This window comes from Saccostrea cucullata, unplaced genomic scaffold (genome assembly GCF_032062105.1).
Source record: "Saccostrea cucullata isolate Sc308-1 unplaced genomic scaffold, CSIRO_AGI_Scuc_v1 ctg5258, whole genome shotgun sequence".
NCBI classification, from domain to species: Eukaryota; Metazoa; Mollusca; class Bivalvia; order Ostreida; family Ostreidae; genus Saccostrea; species Saccostrea cuccullata.
This window is the reverse complement of record NW_026938078.1, coordinates 78,483-100,535: the sequence shown is the minus strand read 5'-3', so window position 1 is coordinate 100,535 and position 22,053 is coordinate 78,483. Positions and strand designations below refer to the sequence as shown.

The 22,053-nt window shown below is 32.4% G+C and overlaps 1 protein-coding gene across 1 annotated transcript; it reads right to left on the bottom strand.

Moving 5' to 3' along the window:
* Window positions 1–2,197: 2,197 nt before the first annotated feature.
* LOC134249387 (ficolin-1-like) lies at window positions 2,198–11,783 on the bottom strand. Its single transcript, XM_062731752.1, has 6 exons — window positions 11,511–11,783; window positions 10,561–10,624; window positions 3,261–3,376; window positions 3,001–3,097; window positions 2,613–2,774; window positions 2,198–2,454 (listed from the first exon to the last, which is right to left on the bottom strand). Exons 1-6 carry the CDS (start codon window positions 11,781–11,783, stop codon window positions 2,198–2,200), a joined length of 969 nt encoding a protein of 322 aa, XP_062587736.1.
* Between the last annotated feature and the right edge of the window lie 10,270 nt (window positions 11,784–22,053).

Below are 22,053 nucleotides of genomic sequence, written 5' to 3'. Positions count from 1 at the left end.
GTTGTATTGTTAGATCCGTAAAATGGTGACCTTCCTAAATATCAACTTCAGAGGATTTTTAAAAAGAATAAATACATTGATTTTTTTCAGGTAATTTCGTCCATGACAAATTATAAAATACAGGTTATTTTTAATTTTTTTGTCATTTTTTTTTTTTGTCATTTGTTTGATATTTATTTTTCTATTGAAATTAAACATATTTGTTATTTGCATAATTTACAATAGTTTATTATGTACAAGATGATTACAGATGTTTGCCTATCTGCTTATTATGTATAAGATATTTACAATTTGTTGTATTTTTCTATATTTAAAGCTATGTATGATGTAAAACAACTCTTTTTAACAATATATTGTGTGATATTTTAAATAAATAGATAAAAAAAAATATTTGTACTACATGTAACAATTGTAGGAAAAAAGGTTGCATGTTATTACAGATCTGCACTTTCCTTTACAAAATTAATCCATATATTTTCAAATGTCAAAAAGTATTTGACTTTGTTTTTATAATCCACATTTGAATAAGACAATTTACATGTATAGAATATGCTGTAGCAAAGTGCTTCCAAAGTTTCTCCTAAAAATTATGTGTTACAGTAGAAAAGTGGTAGATATGGAGATAACGAACAGTATTTAATCTCAAAGTCCATAAATCAATGCAAAATAAGAGCATAGCAAACACGGACCCCCGAAACATCAGAGGTGGGATCAGGTGCCATGGAGGAGTGAGCATCCCCTGCCAACCGGTCACACCCGCCGTGTGCTCCTTGTCATGATTATGAAATAACGGAAAAAAATCCGTCGTCCATTCAGTATATAAATAATGGACTAACAATTGGTATGAAAAACGTCAGTCAGCATTTGACTCAATGATAAATTGTATTTGCTGACAAGGTCTTTGTATCTACCATAGTACAATAGTTGAAACCGGTAAAACATCTTTTTGTAAGGGTTTTTTATAAAATTAAAGTGATATATCTTTATTTATGAGTTTCGTGAAATAAAGGGGTCGGGTATACATGTAGGTAAGGTAGGGTAGTAAAACGCCAGCTTATTCGAATCGAAGAAGGATTAAAACCAAGCTCTTCTATAAAACAGATTTAACAGAGGATCAATCGAAAAATACGATATTGTTACAAGCTTTGTTTGCAGGAACTATAACACACTCTTCATGGAGTCTTTCTTGTTTCTATTTAACTTTAATATAGTAAATTCAGACGGACTGTGATTCGTGTTCAACTTAGTAACCCCTTTCTTCAATATATATCTACAACTGTAGTACATTTAATAATCAATTCTGACAAACTGTTCAAGTCTTATCCTTTTTGTGCCCGACGTATGGAATTATCTTCGACACAATTTATCATTCAATTGAAGCTATATCTGAACTGAATCAACCCTGTATTAAGGTTAAGGATTTTTTTTTTTATATTATTACTGCCTGGAAGTTATTTTCAACTACTTTACGTTAACAGCGCTGAGAATGCCGTGTCCTGTAGTTAAAGGAAGAAAAGAAGAAAAACTCTCCAGAGGATATTGCAGTTAATTGAATGTATTCAAAGGCAATGTACGGTTTCTAAGTTATCTAAAAATTATCTAAAAATTGCAAAGCAACAATACCGAGATTACCCGATTTATTCTGTTACTATGCATACCGTCTTAGTTAGGAATATACAAGTAAGTACTAAATTATAAGAGACTAGTTTATTTTAATTTTCCAGTTCATTTACAGATTAATTACAAAATTCAAAGAGTGAAACATCTGACAATATTAAAAATATTGTAACTTTACAAAACAATCATTGTCTGAATAAATAACAGGAAATACATGTTTACCTAGTAAAACAAATAAGGCTTTTGAATGATGGAAAAAAAATGATTGATATTGTGTTCCTGAATAGCAGCATTTTATCATATTTATTAGTTATCCTAGAATCGTTAGACATCATTTTATTATACATGAATTTGCAAAATTTACCTTCTAAAGAGCTAATTGTATTCAATAAAGACTCATACATTGTATTATACTCTAAAATAATTTGAATAATTGGAAACTCGATACAAAAAAGAAAAACATACTCGTACATGATTCATGTAAATTAAAGTCACAAGTAAAATATTTTTTTCACACCAAGATAGCGTAAATCTTTCTAAACGTCTTGTACTTCCAATATTTTCTACAACCATGGACGTTCTATGCTTGTCTTAGCATCATTCTAGTTTGTGTCAAGGACACACTCCAACCTTTGAAGAAGTACCAGCTGATCCCTTCTCCGTGATTGTTATTGCCGTATTCACCGTTGAGGTTTGACCGGTGCCCGTCGGTGTACCACCAGGCTCCCCGCCACGTCTGCGCATTGTTTCTAGTGCTTCCACTATCATTATCATTGTCAAATGTAGTAAACTGGGCATCATTGTGGCAGTGGATAACTGTACACGAAATTCCGTCACCTGTAAATAGAACAAATGTCCTTGTAAAGAGCTGTTTAAAAATGTAAGTTACCTACAATTTCTAATATAGCATATTCTAAAACATTTATGGCTATTTAAATACTATTGCAGAATTAATGTAAATTCCATATAGAAAACTTAGTGTCTGGCATGCGTACCAGCTGTTCCGCTGTACCCAGACACGTGGATTCGGTAGTTGTCTCCCTCCTCCGCGATGTAGAAACTACTGTACTCAGCATACACCGACTCTGTACCGTATTCCAATTCCACACGTAAAACTGTATATCCATTGGTCACCAACAAACGGATGTTGTCAAGACCTTAAAACACATAACATGCAAACATACGAAATTGATCTTGAAATATACGAAACATATCTGACATTAGGTGAATGGTTGTATAATTCTATGAAGGCGTGAATTTGAGAGTTTACTAAACTTGAGCAATGTAAGGAATCTTTTTGGAAAATTTTCAATCGCACAAGAGTCAAGGTCTTTATTGCCTTTTATTATATTCGTTTACAGGATTTTAATAATTATTACACACCAATCCAGAACTCAGAGTTGAGGTCACCAAATCCGTTTTTGTATTCCGTCCATCCTCTGTAAAAGTTAACAGAGCCATCAACTCGTCTTTGAATCATCTAAACAAAACAAGCAAAAGTATGCTTTTTAAAAAAGAATTGATGTGTCAAATTTTTTTTAAAGACATATGAGTATTATCTTACAGATAATGTCATCGCAATCACACAAATGTTTTTTTTTAAATTATTGATCACTTGAACTTTTTGTATTTGTATAATATACCGTCCAAATATGACCGGCTGTATTCATACAATTGGCAGGAAACTGTTGGCCATCCATCTTCACTGTGTGTGTTAAAAACTGGCCTACAGGGGGTGTTAAAGCTCCACAATGGCAGTCTAAAAACAAAGTATGATAATAACGAAATTTGTGAATATGTTTTAACAATGCAATTCAGTAGCTTATGTTCAAAGAACGACTTTGCATCAGGTGTTAAAAGTCCTTATTTTTAAGAGAAAATGGAAATTAACAAGAGGCCCTGGGGCCACATCGCTTATCTGAGCAACTGGCTGGGTAAAAACAAAAATTAGTTCAGTATTGAAAAAATAAGATATATAATAAAAATCGGTTCTGGGGAGGGGGTATTTAAACAAACTTAAATCTACACTTCCTTAGAATGCTTTTGTAACACATTATGGTTTTGTTGTTTATAAGATGAAAATTTCTTTTGATATAGCCTTTGTATTCCTTTGTCCACTTTATGGCTCCTCTATTCTCCTGAATTTCAAATCTAAGTTACATTTTCTTTATGCTTTTAGATTGATGATCAATATCATGATGGCTTTGTGAAAAATTTTAACGATTTTTACGATTTCCTAGTATGTTGATCAATAATTGTGGCCACACCCATGCCCAAGGGGTCATGATTTGAATAAAATGAATCTTTCCTTTCAGAAGACGATCCTTCTAAAGTTTCATCTTTCATGGCCAGGTGAATCTTGAGAAGAAGATTTTTAAAGATTTTTCCTATGAATTCTTTTGTTGAACACCCATTGAGACCCCTTCCTACCCCCGGGGTCAAAATTTGAACAAACTTGAATCTACACTACATGTACATGAGGATGATTCCACATGAGTTTCATCTTTCCTGGCCCAGTGGTTCTGGAGAAGAATATTTTAAAAGATTTTCCCCATGTACTCCTAGGTTGAAATTTGATACCCCATTGTAGCTCAACCCTACCCCGGGAAACATGATTTGAAAAAAAAAAATTAAATCTTCCCTACCCGAGGAGGATTCCACATGAGTTCCATCTTTTCTAGCCCAGTGGTTCTGCAGAAGATTTTATAAGATTTTTCCAAAGTATTCCTATGTTAAACTTCCGTACCCCATTCCGGCCCCATCCTACCCCCGGGGGTCATTATTTGAACAACCTTTGATCTTCGCTACCTGAGGATTATTCCACATGAGTTCCATCTTTCCTAGCCCAGTGTTTCTGGGGAAGAAGGTTTTTAAAAGATGATATTAATTTTTCACTTATTCAGAATTATCTCCCCTTGGAAGAAGCGATGGCCCATCATTTGAATCCCCTTTACCCAAGAATACTTTGTGGCAAGTTTGGATGAAATTGGTTTAGTGGCTCTTGAGAAGAAGATGAAAATGTGAAAAGTAAACGACGACAACAACAACGACAACAACGACGACAAACAACGGCCAAATTTTAATAAGAAAAGCTCACTTGAGCATTCGGCGCAGGTGAGCTAAAAAGGTGATGCAACTCTGAAAAAATTGAAGCGAGAAGTCATTTAACCTTAGTATTGACTTTATTTTCAGTAAATTCTCAAATATTTATAACAGTCATCAATTTGGAAGACAATAAATCGAAAAAAAGGGCAAACAGAAGGTCCCCATTAATGTTCAAAGGTGCAATCGGACGTCTTAGAGGAGTGAGCAATTTTTAAATATCAGCCGGTCAGACAGAATAAAGAATGTTCACTGCTGAGTGTCGAATATAGTGCTGACACTGTAAGTGTCGAATATAGGTCTTGATTTGAGGCCCTGGACCTATATATGATAATATGATGAAGTTTCTATATTTGAGTAAAAAGTCTCAAATGCAATGTAAAACAACAATCTGTCAACCAACCGTTTTTAGTAAGTTAAACGTCCGAATAATATTTAGATGTTGCAGTTTATTAACTTTTATTAATTTTGTTTTGCTATATTTAGCTAGTAATAAGGGGGGGGGGATATAATAAATTTATCATTCATATCCTTGATCCGAAGGATCATATTACGTCGCTTCGACAGGCGCGGATCATCAGATCAAACTCGACGCTAAGCATCTTATTTAATCTGATGTTCCGGGCCTGTCAACGCGACACGATAGGACCCTTCGGATCAATTAACTACAATGTAACATAGTAAATAAATATATATGAGTCGCATTTTAACTGACTTCTTTTATACAAAATTGCAAGGCCTTTGTTTTATATTTCATTTGACCACAGAAATTCCCATCTACCTGTTCAATACGTAGCGCCCTTGGTGGGCGTGGCCTATCTACAAAGACTTCTTACATTTCCTAGACACCTGTCCTCACCACATATTTCCAGGGCTTAGTTTTTATGCCCTCGTCACATATTTGTGTTGTTTATAGATCTTTGGAGATCGGTCACTGCTCGTTATCTACATCTTTTACTTTATCACAGAAGGAGCGCTCTACCGACTAAACTTACTTTTGATATTGAATGCAACACTATTTTCGTTAAAAATGAAAAGAAACTTAATTAGTTTTCCTCAAAAGAGATTGCGTCTTATAAATTTTTGATGAAGTAGGAATAAAAAAAGTGAAATGTTTAACAACTTTTTTCGTCAAGGTTCTTTTCATTTACCTTTCATTATTTGATAATATTTGCTATTCAGGGTTTAAGTTTATTTACCAGTTACAAGTAGTTTATAGACTTTCAATAAACTATTTATTTTGACCTTCGTTATTTTGCTTCTTTTAAAATCTAATTTTATCACTGAAAGCATAAAGTTTTCAATTGAGATACGAGGACTGTTCAATAAATAATTTTCTCAGAGCTAGTCTGAATTATTCAACTTCATATTTTCTTCGAATTTAAATACATGTCCGTAACATCGCAGCTAGGTTAAGGACGCCCTTTTGTTAAGGCCAAGCTTTTTACAACTTAAGTGCTGATTAGTCACAAATTTCGAGTACTTAAAAATAATAAAAGAAAAAGTTAGAGTCAGTGATTTTAATTTTGAAATATTGGTCAAAATATGTGATCTTCAGACGAAAAATGGTATAAATTTTATATAGACTTATTTGACATATCTTCGTTTTTTGGCAAAGTTTGTTGAAGGAAGGTGTAAAACTTGTTCTAAAAATGTAAATTAATACCTCTATTAAATATTCCTAGCAATATCATAACGGAAAATATTCTCCGAGAAAAAGTATGTGAGGCTAAAGTTCCAAGATATTAAACTTAATAAATGTGCAGATTTGCAGAATTATCTGCTAAATATCCTTCCACCACAAAAAATTAGTCCCTCATTTGTCTTGTTTTTTTTTTTTTTTTTTTTTTTAGCTTTTTGAGCAGTTTTTTCATTGATTGTTAAAACATTAACATTGTTGAATTTAAACATGTTACAAAAATTAAAAAAATGATAAATAGTTTTGAAGCAAGAGGATCTGCGATAACTTTTCTAAAAAGCTGACGAGTGACATACCTTAATAGAAATTCTACTATTGCATTTGCATGTATGGGGTCTCTGACAAGTTTGGCAAAAGCGACTTTACTTACATCAGTTGTTTGTCACGTGACATGATGGAAATTAGAAAAAAAATGTACGACTACAAAGATTGCATAAGTTCAACGATATATAAAATAATAATTGTTAACTATGAAATAAATTATGTTTTGTTTAAGACAAATTTCTTAACCCAAAATGTGCGGGAACAATTTCCTCAAGCCCGGGCATAATATAAAATTTAGCCGTCTTTTGATAAACTTCGTACATTAAGATTATACGCATGAAATAATGTAAAATTACGGAAAAAAGCAACAGCGCACAATTTGCTCCCAGCTGTTTTCAAAATACACTTCGGAAGGAACAATAGCTACAAGTGTATAAAAAAATCATAATTTATAGTTATGCGGATATCGTTGAACTTTTGAGATTTTCGAGGGGTTGTGCCTGTGATTTTAGTACATTTATATATAAATGTGCCTTACTGTGGCTTAATAATAGACTTAATCGCTTTCAATTTAATAAGACTGGAAAATATTGAGTAATGCATTAAAAAATATTACTAAATTTTAATTTAATCAGGCTTATTTAACTTTAATTTCATCAATATAAATTTGATCTACATCTCAAGTACAGAGAAACTGCTTGTCAAACAAGTCTATGACGTCATCACAGCCAATACCGCGAGATCAAGTTTGCTTTAATTTTACTTTCAAATAGTGTTATATATAATGACAAGATCAGTTACACATTGATTAATATTTACAATATTTATGAAAATTGACTGCAAAAAAAGTGCTTGACATTATAGAAAATTAAGTATTTACTCGCCAAGATTCATTTGCACAGTTTTGCCGTGACGTCATAATCGAATTCTCGAAGCTCTGCATAAGCTGAGGCACCTAAAGGAGTCCTTAACCTAGCTGCGATTTTTATCCAATATCTGATCGCTTTTTAAAGTCATGTTTAAGTATGGCCGTTTATATACTGGATTATGGCAGATCTTATGATTTCCTCGACCTGTTCCTTCTTTCTGTAAGGTAATTTTTTTTAAGTTTCGAAAATGAACAAAATAAAAGGGCTATTATTATCGTGTGAGAAAATATTGCCCATCTGTTTATCCCTCAAACTACTTTACTGGTCATGGCGTGTGGGTTACGACGTTGTCATGAAGAAAATTAATGAAATGTAATTTAGTGACCATTGGATACTTAGCTTTTTTTTTTTTACTGTCGAATGTTTCTTTAAATAGTGTGAACTACTCCCAGATTGATGCCTATTAAACAACACTGTTCTTTTCTTTTTTTTATTTTTTTTTTGGCCTTGTGAATTTCCGAAAAACTGAAACTGTGTAGTTTTCGTTAACAATGCATTGAATATCTATCAAGAATGAAGTAATCTTTGGCTAGGCAATGCATTATGGCGTCCTGAAATGTGTAACTTTCCTCATATTCTGAAAAAGTCTTCAAAAACGGCATTTTTTACAGCTTTTTTTAAAAAAAAAATTAATATAAAACCTCTGAGCTAAAATATGCAACTAATAAATAATAGAACTGTTTCACAGAATTAAGACATGTTTTATTTTTTTATATAAGAGAGTGTGCTCATATTATTTTTTTTTCATTGTATGTACTCAAATATATTAATTTATCTTAAAATTCAAGAACATTGCAATTTCAAAATGCTAGATCACACAGATTTGGACTTTTAAAAATTTTATTAGGAAATGAAAGCACTAAAGTTCAAAGGCAAATTAAGCGGTAATCAAAGAATCGATATATCTACAGGGCCATTTTTGCATAACATGCATATGAACCTAGCTCTTTGCTATGTGTTTTAAGGTCAATCTAACATCCTAAGTGATAAATTGTTGAATTATGGCAAACTCAACATTGATTGTTTTAAGTCATTGTCGCTAAAGACGGTACCCATTTTTTATCCTGATTATATCATTATTATTCATTGAAATCCACCTGCTAATGTGTTTATAAAACAGGAATTGGTTGCTGTAAATTTCACAAAGAATGACTGCACTGAAGCTATGAGAGTTGGATCCCGATGTTTTGCGCGAAATAAAATTCCAAAATCCATTAAATATATGTTTTATAGGTATTAAACAATATCTTAAGAGCAGGTTTTGGTGTATTACATTACATGAAAGTATTAAACAATGCCAAGCGACACTATCTTTTGAGACGGGGGTCTAACATTTCTATTGTTATTCATATGCATACCAATTTTCAACGACTTTATTTACATCGAGCCGCAACTTGGCCATTTTTCTTATTTGCACAGAATGTGTGTTTTAACTAAAACTTATACATATCCAAAGGACAATGTTGGCCAAGTTGCGGCTCATATCTAATTAAAAAAAAATGTCCCAAAAACTAGGCTTGATATAGCTGCTAAATTAACCGGTCACCAAGCATCAGCGATTGATATTATAATCACCTTACTCACGTGACATTATGCTGTTCGATACGCGTGCTAATGTTTACATTCCACAACCACGCGGTTTAAATGTCTCCGCCTATTTGCGGATACCTTAAATTCGAAAGTGGTCCCGTTCAAATTTCCGGAATTTAAGGCTTTTACATGTTCGTTTCAATTACATTTTCTGTAATTATAGAACCACTGGCAGATTTAGAAGGGGGGGGGGGCAGGGGGCCCGGCCCCCCGTTTGAGTCTTCAAAAATACACAATTTTTGATAAATCAATGTTTTTTTTGGTGTGACTGTGGGCCCCTACCCTGACCCCCCCCCCCCTTTTCAAAATTTCTTGATCCGCCACTGCGAACTATGTAGGACATAAAATTCTAAAAATACATGTAAATATCAAAAGCATATGCTTGCACATTAATCATAGTTTAATTTAGCGATATATTGTAATGTTAAGCTTAAAATGGGTAGCCGAAAAGGTTCCAAATGACGTACTTAAGTGCAGTCATTCTTTCATGGATAAGAATCTTTTGGATTCTTTATAAGCTTAACAGCAGCTTAAAAGCAGCGTGTAATTTCACTCTAGTTTTCTAATTGTTTCCAGCTTCTCAGAATGAAAATTAACATGAAAAGTGATCAAATAAACTGATATAAATTCTTAAAAGATTCAATCATGAGAGACAGTCGAGCGTAATGTCATATGATATCTGTGGTGCATATTATACAGTTCAGAACATCATTCATTGAACAGGCCTCGTATAGAGTACACGTAGCTATAACATTAATTTAAAATTATTAAACTTCTGACTGTTATTTGTGTATCACCATTAAATACACTGACTCATCGTTGGAACCCACAGGCTTTCTCTCCGTTACACTGTTAAATGCAGTGTAAAGGAGAGAAAACCCGTGGATTCCGACGATGACACTGACTGTAAGGATTTCAATTCATTAATTATCTTAGACAGAGGCAAATTCTCTCAAAATACAGATTAGTACATGTTGTACCACTTTGGTCGGTTATTCACTATACCAAAAGCACGCTGATATAACTGTATACAGGGAAACTTTCGCCCCCGTTTTATTTTCGCCCCTTTCGCCTATCCTCATTTGGGCGAATTAAAATGATACAGTATAAGTACTTAAACAAAACTTTGACAGGGGCAAAATTGTCCGCAACTGTGAAAGGGCGAAAATAACCCTGTATAAAGTACCTTCAATTGTCTTATATTTTAAGCAAGAGAAAAAACTTTCAGCGATTCAATAATAATTGATCCTCAGTGGTCACGATTAATAATGCTTGCAATACTTCTCTGGTCAGAAAATATTAAATTTCATTTCACTACTTTAACAAATAAATATTACTTCGAATAGTTGCTTTGCTTACCAATAACACACTCACAATATCCATTTCTTCTGTTAAAATAAGAATTCCAGCCGCATGCGTGCTCCTATCAATAATTCAAAAGTTATGAAATTAAAAATACGCATTTTCTTCAATTTAGATTGATAAAATGTACATTATAATCAACAACTGTCTTGTTGTTTTTTTTATTATTATTTCAAAAGTCCTCAGGAATTTAAGATACTGTAATAAAAAAAAAACGATTAACCCGACTACATCATTATAACATGTTTCAATCAATAATCAATTTTGCCGAAAATTTTAAAATGTACTCATTGAAATTAAATCAATGAAATAATATTCAAAATATGCACATTCCTTTAATATTTATATTATGGTGCTGAAAAAAAAAACACTTATAAATATAAAAAAAAATTGACTTTATTTCTTTATTGAAAAGACACAAAGTATGAATTATAGAAAAACATACTGGGCTAGGGTAGTTTTATTACGGCAAAAATACACCGTGAAGGTTACATATTTTTTCCCCCTAAATATGGAGCATATCTTAAAATGTTATTTAGATTTTAAACAAAAATGGATCATTTTTGTTATTGATTTCATGTGATTCATTGCATTAATGACTGATTAACAAAGCCTTTGTCCGAAACATTTCTGACTTTTTTATGATTATTTTTTAAAGAAGGGCCATATTTCTAAAATATCTTTTTTTTTAATTAATTATATTTCTTGATAAATGTGTTCCAAATGTAATTGAATTAGTAACATAGCCTAAATGTACCAGATCTGGATGTTTTGCGTTAATCATAACCTGAAGACTGCAGAAATTATTCAATCCGGGATGGAATTATCATCAATGCATTGTAAATTTGCAACTTTTTACAACACTCTGGAGAATATCATGGTTTATATTGAAGATTAGAAAATCGAATCTGTTTAATATTTTAAATTCATTTCAATCTAATTCTCACCAGTTCATAACGAAAACACGTATTACTTCCAGTAACCATTGATTTGAAAATGCTTGAACTTAGTCGGCAGATCGTTCCTGTCTCGGATGAACATATCTCTACTGCGTTACAGTCCAAGTTCTTGTAGCATTCTACAGCACAATAACGCAAAGAGATTTCCGAAACTGCCGGAGTTAATTCGGATATCATCAAAGACGTGTCAAAATACGAGACATTTCCTTGATGTATAAATTTCCCACTTACTGTACTGGCTTCCGAATATGGTACATACATGCACAGGTATAGAAAGCTATAGAAACATATTAAATTGGTTTTTTGATTCCGAAAATGTAGACAAGGTATTCCTTTGAAGGTTTGCATGGCAACAAAACGATCTCTGTGCATATTTTACCTACGATTCCATATATTTAAGATACGCAGGAATGTTTCATCAATTGAACACAATCCAGATGAGACTTGTTAAAATAAACTGCTGCGATACAATTGTTGCTCAGAACACAGTTCACCTGAGAAGCGTATAATGTTTCTTTTTTTCAGCGTTGTTTAATATGCGCTAGGAAATTGAGAACATGCTTTCATGCTAATTAGTTTGCTGAATATTTAATTTAAGGAAATAAGCTTGAGAGCCTTTAAATTTTCATCGATCAAAGCTATGCAGTGCAAAACTAAAAAAAATAATTCTTTACATAATATATATTTTTAAAATTTGTGCGCATCTCGCTGGTAACTGACTGCTTAAAAATTTAGTTGGATTTCCGCTTAAATTTTTTTTCATTTCTAAAAAAAAAAACCCGAATGTCTTTGCATTTTTGAGACATAAGCTTAAATGGTCGTTGAAAGAAAATAACTGACGTGTATTTATTAAATTTTGACACCAATAGAAAATGTACTTAAAGAAATACGCACGCCAACTATCGATTCCCGCGTACAATCTGCAACCATTTAATTCATTATAAATCAATAAAATGTCAATTTGGCCATAAATTCTTTGATTAATAGAAAGAGTAGTTCAATAGAAACTGATGAATTCTCTTGATACCAGCGCAAAATAGTAAATTATCCCTAACACCAGCTCTTGAAAAAAAGTTTTGTAGACCATAGTTTTTATTGGAATTGGACTTTCAAGCATCACCATATTTTGAAATTGTCTTGAATGTGCCTTATATCTTTTCTTATATTTTAGGCAAATATATAAAGCATAAATAGAATTCATGAAATAGAATGTTTCACAGGGTTCTCCGTCATTTTAGATTTAACTGTGCCTCAAGATTAACGCAAAGTACTAAATATTCGCGGTCATTTCGCGACTGAATTCGCGAAGGACCCACAAACAAAGTTAAAACACAGACCCTATGATTCAGTAGTTAAAAAAAATGACATTTATTACATTTAGATTTTCATTTCAGTAATAACGGAATAATAAATACATTGATATAGATTTATATATTACACATACTGCAAAACAAAAATTATGATTCTTCCAAAATTCATTTAAATATGTTTACCGTGAAAAAAAACCCACACAAAACCTCCCAATTAGGTACTTATAATGAAAGAAATATTTTTTATAGAATCTAATATTAATAGTACCAGTAGTATCACATTTTAAGCATTTGTCTTTTCGGTGTTTATTAAGGACAGAGGAAATTCTTGTAGGTCACACAGACACGTTAAAATTCAGATCTATACATTTGCAATTAATGGTCTTAAAAAGATAACATAAAATTTTCGTGGATGTATTATTTTTCAACATTAGAAAAATACATAATACACGGGCGATGTTTTGATTCGCAGTGCCAATGCAATTTCAGAAGCCCCGTTATCTTTAGCGCGGTGCGTATCTTTACTGCTACATTTTCAAAATTTTCATTACCGCTACATAGTCATTACTGCTACACAAAACGTTACATTGCCGCTACATAAAAAAGTATTCATTACCGCTACATTAGCCAGCCACTTTATGCGTGTACAGATTAAAGTATATCATATACATGAACAAGTGTTTTCAGAACCTGTTTACCCTTCTCACCAAGGGAAGGTGAAAAAAGGACTTTGAGAAGGGTTTTTTAAAATTTAATTTCCAATTTGTTTCTAAAAACACTTTAAAATATTTAAAAAATGTAATCAAGCACTGATCACAGATAAAACCCACATACTCTACAATCTTCTGATTAGAATTAAAACCGAATTAACTTCACCACACAGTGAGTGAATTCTGTTGATTAGAACTCATCGTACACCGTACCTTACATATGCCTGGTAAGTTCACTATGTGTCGGTGGAGGTTTGTTTTCGGCTGATTCAATATGTAGCGGTAATGAGTTGATTTCGGCCAAAAAGATATGGCGGTAATGATATGTCGAAATTTTGAAGAAAAAAATGTAGCGGTAATGACTTGAAATTTAGGGTACGTATCGTTACCGCTACATTTTCAAAATTTTCAATCCCACTACATAGTCATTACCGCTACAAAAAAAAACCTTACATTACCGCTACATAAAAATATACATTACCGCTACATTGCCTCTTTCGTAAGTCAGCCACATATGCGTGTATAGTACAACCTATTAATGCATAAGACCCGTAATCCTGCTCACCACAGGGAGGTGAAAGTAGGACTTTGAGCAGGATTTTTTTTAAATCAATTTAATTTCATTAAACACAAAAACATTAAAATCAAGCACTGTCCATAGATACAATTCTAAGTTTTGTCAAATACTTTTTTACACAATCGCTTAAGCCTTGAAAGCCATTTGTTTGACATCTTGTTGTTTTCTAAATTTATAACCATCGATAAGTAAGCCGGCATTCCTGATTTGTAACAAACATATCAATTGTGGCCATAATGTTCAGATGACACTATACAATTAAATTTCGACTGCAGAGTTATTCATATAAATATACTCATTCTGATTAAATAGTGAGTGAATTCTGTTGATTAGAACACATATACCGAATCATACCTGGCTAAATTGATAGGTAGCGGTAATGAGTCGTTTTAGGCTGATTCAATATGTAGCGGTAATGAATCGTTTTTGACCGGAAAAATGTAACGGTAATGGTCGGTTAAAAATCTGAAAAAATTGAAGCGGTACAATGTAAAGAGTTGAAATTTTTGGCAAAGTAGCGGTGATGTTGACCTCCCGAAATTTTTGACGATGTAGCGGTAATGTTGACCTCCCAGCATTTAGGACCAGTGTGTTTATTTAATAGATCAATCGTAAATCAATTGACATTTAAAATTTTCACTATCGTGATTTTATGTGTCAATTGAACTCTAAAGTTTAAAAGGTTATATATTGTGAAAATAATGGGCCCTAATTAGAATAAATTAGTCGTGTTGACAGTCCATTATTAGAAACTGAAAAACAGTTTAATAATTTAAAGGTTCATTTGATTGATATTATAAATTTGTATATATTTATCGTATTGACGACGAAAATCAAACCGTACATAGCGGTAATATTTTAACTGTGTTGGAATTGTAGTGCTGATTTTTTAACTGTGGCGGGGCCGCATCGTTAAAGGTCCCATGAAGAACCATGGTTTCAGTAGTAATTCGCTTTGAACAGGTCTGGACGATTTCTAAATATGGAAGTCAAGAACGATAACCGAAAGTTGCTATATATATATTTCCTAAACACATGAGATGGTTTTCTGTCCAATCAGATTACAGGATTGTGACACACCTATGAAAAACCGTAAACAAAGAGTGCAAGTACACGTGGGTTTTCTTTTTTCGTGAAAAAGATTTTTTTGATACATTTTTTTGGAAATCAAATTAGATATATTGGTTAAAAGAGACATTTACTACATTTCTACCGTGAACAAGCGATTATTTTCAGACTTTTTACGACACAATGACTACTTCGAATCTTAAAAAATCAATCGACATTTCCCGTTTTCTACAAAAATGAAAAAATCTTATTTAAGACATCATTTCATTAAAAACACTTGTAAATCTAATCCTCCACATATATATATACTCTATACATTTCATTATAATATCTTTTTGATAACCATATGCAGAGAAACTTTTAAGCTGAAAATTTAAACTCCACCGGTTATGCGAAAGAGAATCGCATAAAATACATGAAGTTTTCATGCGTCCCTCTAGCTTCAATACAATAGAAAGCAAAATGGCTGGACTTCTTGTGTTGTTGGCATTTCTTATGTTTCCTGGATTAGGAAAGTTTGAAACAAGGTGCTCTTGTGCTATGCATGAGAAATGGGCAGCAGGCAAAGGACCTGTTAGGCTAAAGGGGATAAGAAATATCCCAAAGCAGGCACTTGATGTCTTCAATTCACTCTCGGTAACACGTATACAACTATACGAGAAAGGAAATTTTGTAACGTTTGTATCGAGACAGCTGCTAATCTAACGTCAGACCAGACGCGAGTATTAGGATTAGATCAAGTGAGTCTCTCACTCTCTCTTTCTCTCTTTCTCGATCGATCGATCATTTTGTGCATACAAGAATGATTTAATGGTTGAAAAGAATGAATATTTCAAAATCATTTTGAAAAAGATATCGAAGAAGAGGAAGAATACAGAGGATGATGCAGCAATCAACCCTAAGAAACCTCGCATAGAGGAAGACAGACTTCCTGGATAGTTTCTACATGTATCACGATGCACTATTAAAATAACAATAAAGCACGATTTTCTATTTCACTTCTCAATTTTTTTCTTAGGAGTAAATTTATCATTGCACATAAAGTGAATAAGAAAGGAAATGTGCGTAATATAGATCTATGTATTCTTTGACACTGTGGTATATACTTTGGTTTCATCAATATTCGTTGAACACCAATTTTCGTGGATTTCGTTGTTGAGCCGATCCACGAATTCAAATGTTCATTAAATTAGGAAATATGACATACATTTGTATAGGCAATGCTTTTGTCCACGAAATTACGTATCCTCGAAAATGTCTATTTTACAAAATCCACGAAAATTGATGCCGACGAAAATTGATAAAACCACAGTTTATGAATAACTCGTTATATTTGAATACTTGCCAAAAAGTTTCATTATAAAAGAAGAGGATTTTCAAAGAAAAATATGAATACCATTTTTTAAAAGTTAATTCTGCTTCATAGGAATATGAAAACAGGTCAGTCAATAATGGAGCACAGTTCGTGCCCGTCGCAATTCCATCAGTTTGGTCTGCGTTTGGCTCTTGAACACAACTCTAAATAAAGGAGTCATTTTACATTGATCAAAAAGATAACTAAAACACAAACCTCAACTTTGAAACCTTTTTTCTCTCTTTTTTCTTCTGGTATGTTGAAAATGTTCACTTTACAAAGATCTATTGTGGATTGGTCCAGTAAAGGCAGAGTTATAATTATAAATGCAAAACCAACACAAACCCCGCCCCACCCCAACACACACACTTTTTCTCTTCACATTGTACAACATCACTTAACACTTTTGTACTCGAACATCAGCATAAAACACTTCTTAAGACATTTATGCCATGAGAAGTGATGATATTGTATTACAATTTGTAGTAAATTTGATTACAGAAACTGAATTAACAGAGGACTGTAGTGGTGTCTTGAATTTGTTTGACGATAAAGATGCTGAAATGACTGTCAAAATGGATGAAAAAAGTCTTCTTCAAAAAGTCATGGACAAAGGGATTAATTTTGCACTAAAAATTATATCTATGTTTAAAAATTTGTTAAATCACAAGAACAGAGAGATAGAACTGAAAGATAATGAAATAACACTGCTCAAAAGAGAAAATGCAAGTTTAAAAAATGAGATACAAAACCTACTTAATACAAGTCATCATTCATTTACGCTTGATACAGAGGAAAACCGAGTTGAAACTGCAAAACAATTAGGTATCATTGAAAACATGAATCTTTTAAACTCCTCTCTATCTACGACAGATTTTTCATTCGAGTATTTGAAAAATATTAATCCAAGAAACATTTTTGAAAATCAAAATAAAGTAATGAGTACGTTTATTCAATATCTAAGAGAAAATAAGCAATTCCCTCAAAATGATAATGTTAAACTGTTGAAAAATGCTGTCATTGGAGAATGTATTGCTGGCTCTAGAAATAACAAATATGTTTCTCCACTTTGTGCACTTGCGGCTTCAGTAAATTATGGAACAACCGGAAGTAAAGTGAGCATTAACACCATGAATCAGTTGATTCCATCCGGAAGCTATGATCATTTAACGTCTTGGCTATTTGAGCTTCATGCTCATGAAAATTGTAGTCAACAAAATTCTGACTCAAAAACTTCTTCACTTTTTTATGCTTTTGATAACAACCAACGACTTCTAAGATCCTGGCTTTCAAGAAATTTCAACAAACAAGTTGTACAAATAATGACAAACGTAGTAAAAGTTAGTGTAAATGATGATAACCGTCTCCAGTTTGATCGTAAATACCATCCGAGTCATTGGAGATTATTTCAGAATCTATCGGAGGCAAATGCTGATTTTCCCTTTGATGTAGATAAAGAAGTTGTAAGGAAATCTTATATAGATTTTATGAATGAATATGTCTCTGAAATACTTCCACATCTAACTAGAAATGGCTCACTGGATACAATTGACAAGAAAATTAAAGAAAATTTAGCTTCTGTCGACACAATAAAATGTCCGATTTGTGGAAAGTTGTGGAAAAAAAGAAAAGTTAAGCGTGATACCTGTAAAATTAATATGCATGCATACGAGAAGAGTAATTTAAATGAAAGTAATCAAGAAAAACCAAATTTGACTGAAAATCCACAGAATCTTAAATTTCATTTCTATGAGCCATCTAAAAACCCTGAAAATAAAACAGCAACTTTTGAAAAAATTACGGAGAACAGTGTTCCGAAAAAAAGTGTGTATTACGTGAATTAGATTCCCTGGATATTGGTCTAATTTCACCTATTTTTGTAAATCCTGGCAGTAAAGAATCTATAAAATTAGTGTTAAACCATATTGGGAAAGACGCGGGCATTTCTACATATGGCACTGGTGAACGTCAGTGGTGTTTTATTGTTTGTGACGGTTCACCGATGACCCTCCTATGGCAAATAATATTTGAGGATCCTGAAATGTATGGGTGGGTTATTCCGGTAACAGGATTGGGGCATGAAGAAATGAACATGACTAAAGGTGTGGTAGAACTCTTATGAAAAGTCATCTATAAAGATTTTTTAAAATCTCAGGGTTACGTATCTCCAAAAACACAGCAATTCATGAAAAGTTGCGCTAACCATCACCTTTCATTTGACAATCTCGATAAATTCAGAGAAGCTCTTTGGTTGGAACTATTAAGACCATTTGTAAAACAATCTGAAAACGAAAAATCGCCCATTGATTATGATAATTTTATAAAATGGATTGAATCTCAAAATGATAAATTTCTGTCCTTTTTCGTAAACACAGTAATGCCCTACATCGATGCTGTTTTTATGTTTCGACAAGGTGTTAGATTTAATAATTCAAATTTAATTCAAACAGCACGATCCGTTTTTTCAGAGGTCTGGTTTGCCAGAAGACACACAAAGTATCAAATTATCATCTTGTTTGAACAAATTCAAAGAATGTTATTGCCACCAGCTATTAACAATTTTTTAAAAGCACATGAATCATTTTCGAAAAGCTGCAGAAGAGATGCCCACCAAGGTTTAGATTTTTTATTGGAGGAGTATAACAAATCTGTAAAAAATTGGATTTCGGGCGCTGCCTCATTTGACAAATGGGAGAAGGTTATCATCAATGTTGATCACTTGTCAGAATTAAAGTCTGTATTTCAATCTTTTAGTAACTTAAATAATAATTCAGGTCCTAAATTACTACCCCCTTTCCAAGAAGAGCGGGATGCATTTCGGGTAATAATCAGATCCCGCAACTTCTTATTTGGAAATAATAATAAAATTTTGTCTTCCGATAAATCTTCATCCAACTTGCAACTTTCACAATCATTTTATGACATCGGTATTTCTTCCATCGAACGCAGGAAAAACTTGACTGAAACCATAAAAAAGATCGGTTATCCACATCATAGGAAATATGAATCCGTCAAAAAAATTCCATTGACAGAAAACGAATCAGCTTATTTGAATTCCGACGAAAAGAAAACTAAAAATGAAATTCGAAACGAAATTGAAGCCTTATTATCTAATTCCATTATTTTAGAAAGTGAAAGGTCTTCTTTTCAACTCCAATATTCAAAAATTAAAAATGGCACGAAAGAACTTTTACTTCTCCTCCTCCATTCCATTCGTGTCGAATATGCGTCGTTTGAAGCCGAGACAATGGAGGAGGAAGTACATTAATTACTATTAGCACTTACATATGAATATACTCTCACCGACGAAATAATTAAATTGATTTTGTTTGTGTGCAAAAATGTACTTGCGCACAAATGTTTGCAAATCAATTTATCATGCGGTATTTTTTTTTATTTGTTAAGATTTGTATTCAAGATTCTATATGATTGTATTATAAATTCATAATACAGGCTTATAATTGGTGATATTGTTTCTTCGTTGCAGTCATTGGTGTTGATGTACATTTTCTGACAAAATAAAGAAAGAAATGCTTTTTTTTATTTTATCTGTTGAAAAAAAAAAATTATTTCAAACTAGAATTTAAACAACGTGCACTCCATACATATGTCATTTGCTATACCAATTTATGATGCTGTCATAATGCTGTAAAAAGTCTGAAAATAATCGCTTGTTCACGGTAGAAATGTAGTAAATGTCTCTTTTAACCAATATATCTAATTTGATTTCCAAAAAAATGTATCAAAAAAATCTTTTTCACGAAAAAAGAAAATCCACGTGTACTTGCACTCTTTGTTTACGGTTTTTCATAGGTGTGTCACAATCCTGTAATCTGATTGGACAGAAAACCATCTCATGTGTTTAGGAAATATATATATATATATATAGCAACTTTCGGTTATCGTTCTTGACTTCCATATTTAGAAATCGTCCAGACCTGTTGAAATTGGTGGAAAATAATCATTTTTGTTTATTAACATACAGTGACTGGAACGTTATTGTTGACAAACCAATCGTGTAGAATCGTTCGTGCATCGTGCGTGATCGTTCATGTAACGTGCGAGATCCTGCGTGTAACAGACTCAATCGTTTGCGGTTTTAATCGTGCGTGAACGTGCGTTTAGAAACGCGTAAATTTCGTTTTCTAAGTTTTTATCGGAATGTTATCTGTGAAACAAGTATTTCGTTTATATTTTATTTTTTAATACAAATAAAAGGAATGAAGCGCAGTTTACATAATTGAATGCGGAACGAACTAACTAACGCTTGTAAACAAGCAATATAGTAAGTCGTACAATATTATGTTCTCGTCAAATAGCGTGACTTATTGTGATAAACCGTACTAAGATGTTTAACTATATCTCTCTGAAGATCATTCTTGTTTGCTGCTAATTTTGGTAAGATATTTTTTTTTCAAATAATCAAAAGAAATATTTTTACAAATAAATAAATATTTTTCATAAATGTTTAGTTGGCGAATGTACATGCACGTCACGCACATGATTTTCGGGGTTTTGTTTAACAGTGTTTATCTCTGTAGCTTACTTTTAATTAATTTTTAAGTAAAACAATAGTTAGCAATGTCGTTTTTCATGTTTTAGAGATTCATTTACATTTTGAAGTAATGAAATATATAGATATAATTTTTAAGTTACATGTAAGTCATTCCATGCATTGATGCAATTTTTTTCCCAATCGTATCCCCCTTTCTACATATTATGAAATCCAATTCAATCAAATTTACCGGTCCACCTTACTATTTTCTGATAGAACAAAAAAAATCTTGCATGTTTTAAGTACCAGAAATACCCATTTCTTTTTCAAAGTCGATGATATAATATATTTATTGATAATTCTTTAAATCTAAAATCAATATAAAACCGTATTTCGTTTTGGAAATATCGATTCCTAAATAATTTGAACTATTTTGCGTGAAGAATCGTGCGTTTTCGTTAGGAATCGTGTAAGATCGTGTAACGTGTAGAATCGTGAACGTGAAGGATTGTTCGTGTATCAGGTTTAATTCGTGCGTTAATCGTGCGGAATCGTGCGTGTAACGTGATCGTTCGTGTAAGTTGTCAACAATAACGTACCCCCCTTCGTGACACACAAAAATCTTTGGTATGATTTTGTGAAATAACGGTGCATATTACGTGTAAAAAAGAATTTTGTGTAAAAGGGAGGGGGTTGGTTTAAAGATATTTCCGTTGGTTTTTAGAGTGCAAAGCACAAGTTTTACCAAAATTTTAGAGTTATATCTCTCTTTGTTTTCTCAAATAAGTGATGTTTTATGAAACTCCATATAATTATCTATAAAAAAATAGGTTAAATTTGTCATTTTTTTTAAATTGGCTCGTAGGTATAGGCAGAAGAACAATACTATCGTTTATAATTCTTTAAACCTTCAGAAAAACTGTTAATATTAATATATTTTATTAAACTTTAATATAAATACATTTGAGTGTGATCTATTTTTCTCGATCTTCTTTGTTCTTATTTAATATTTATCTG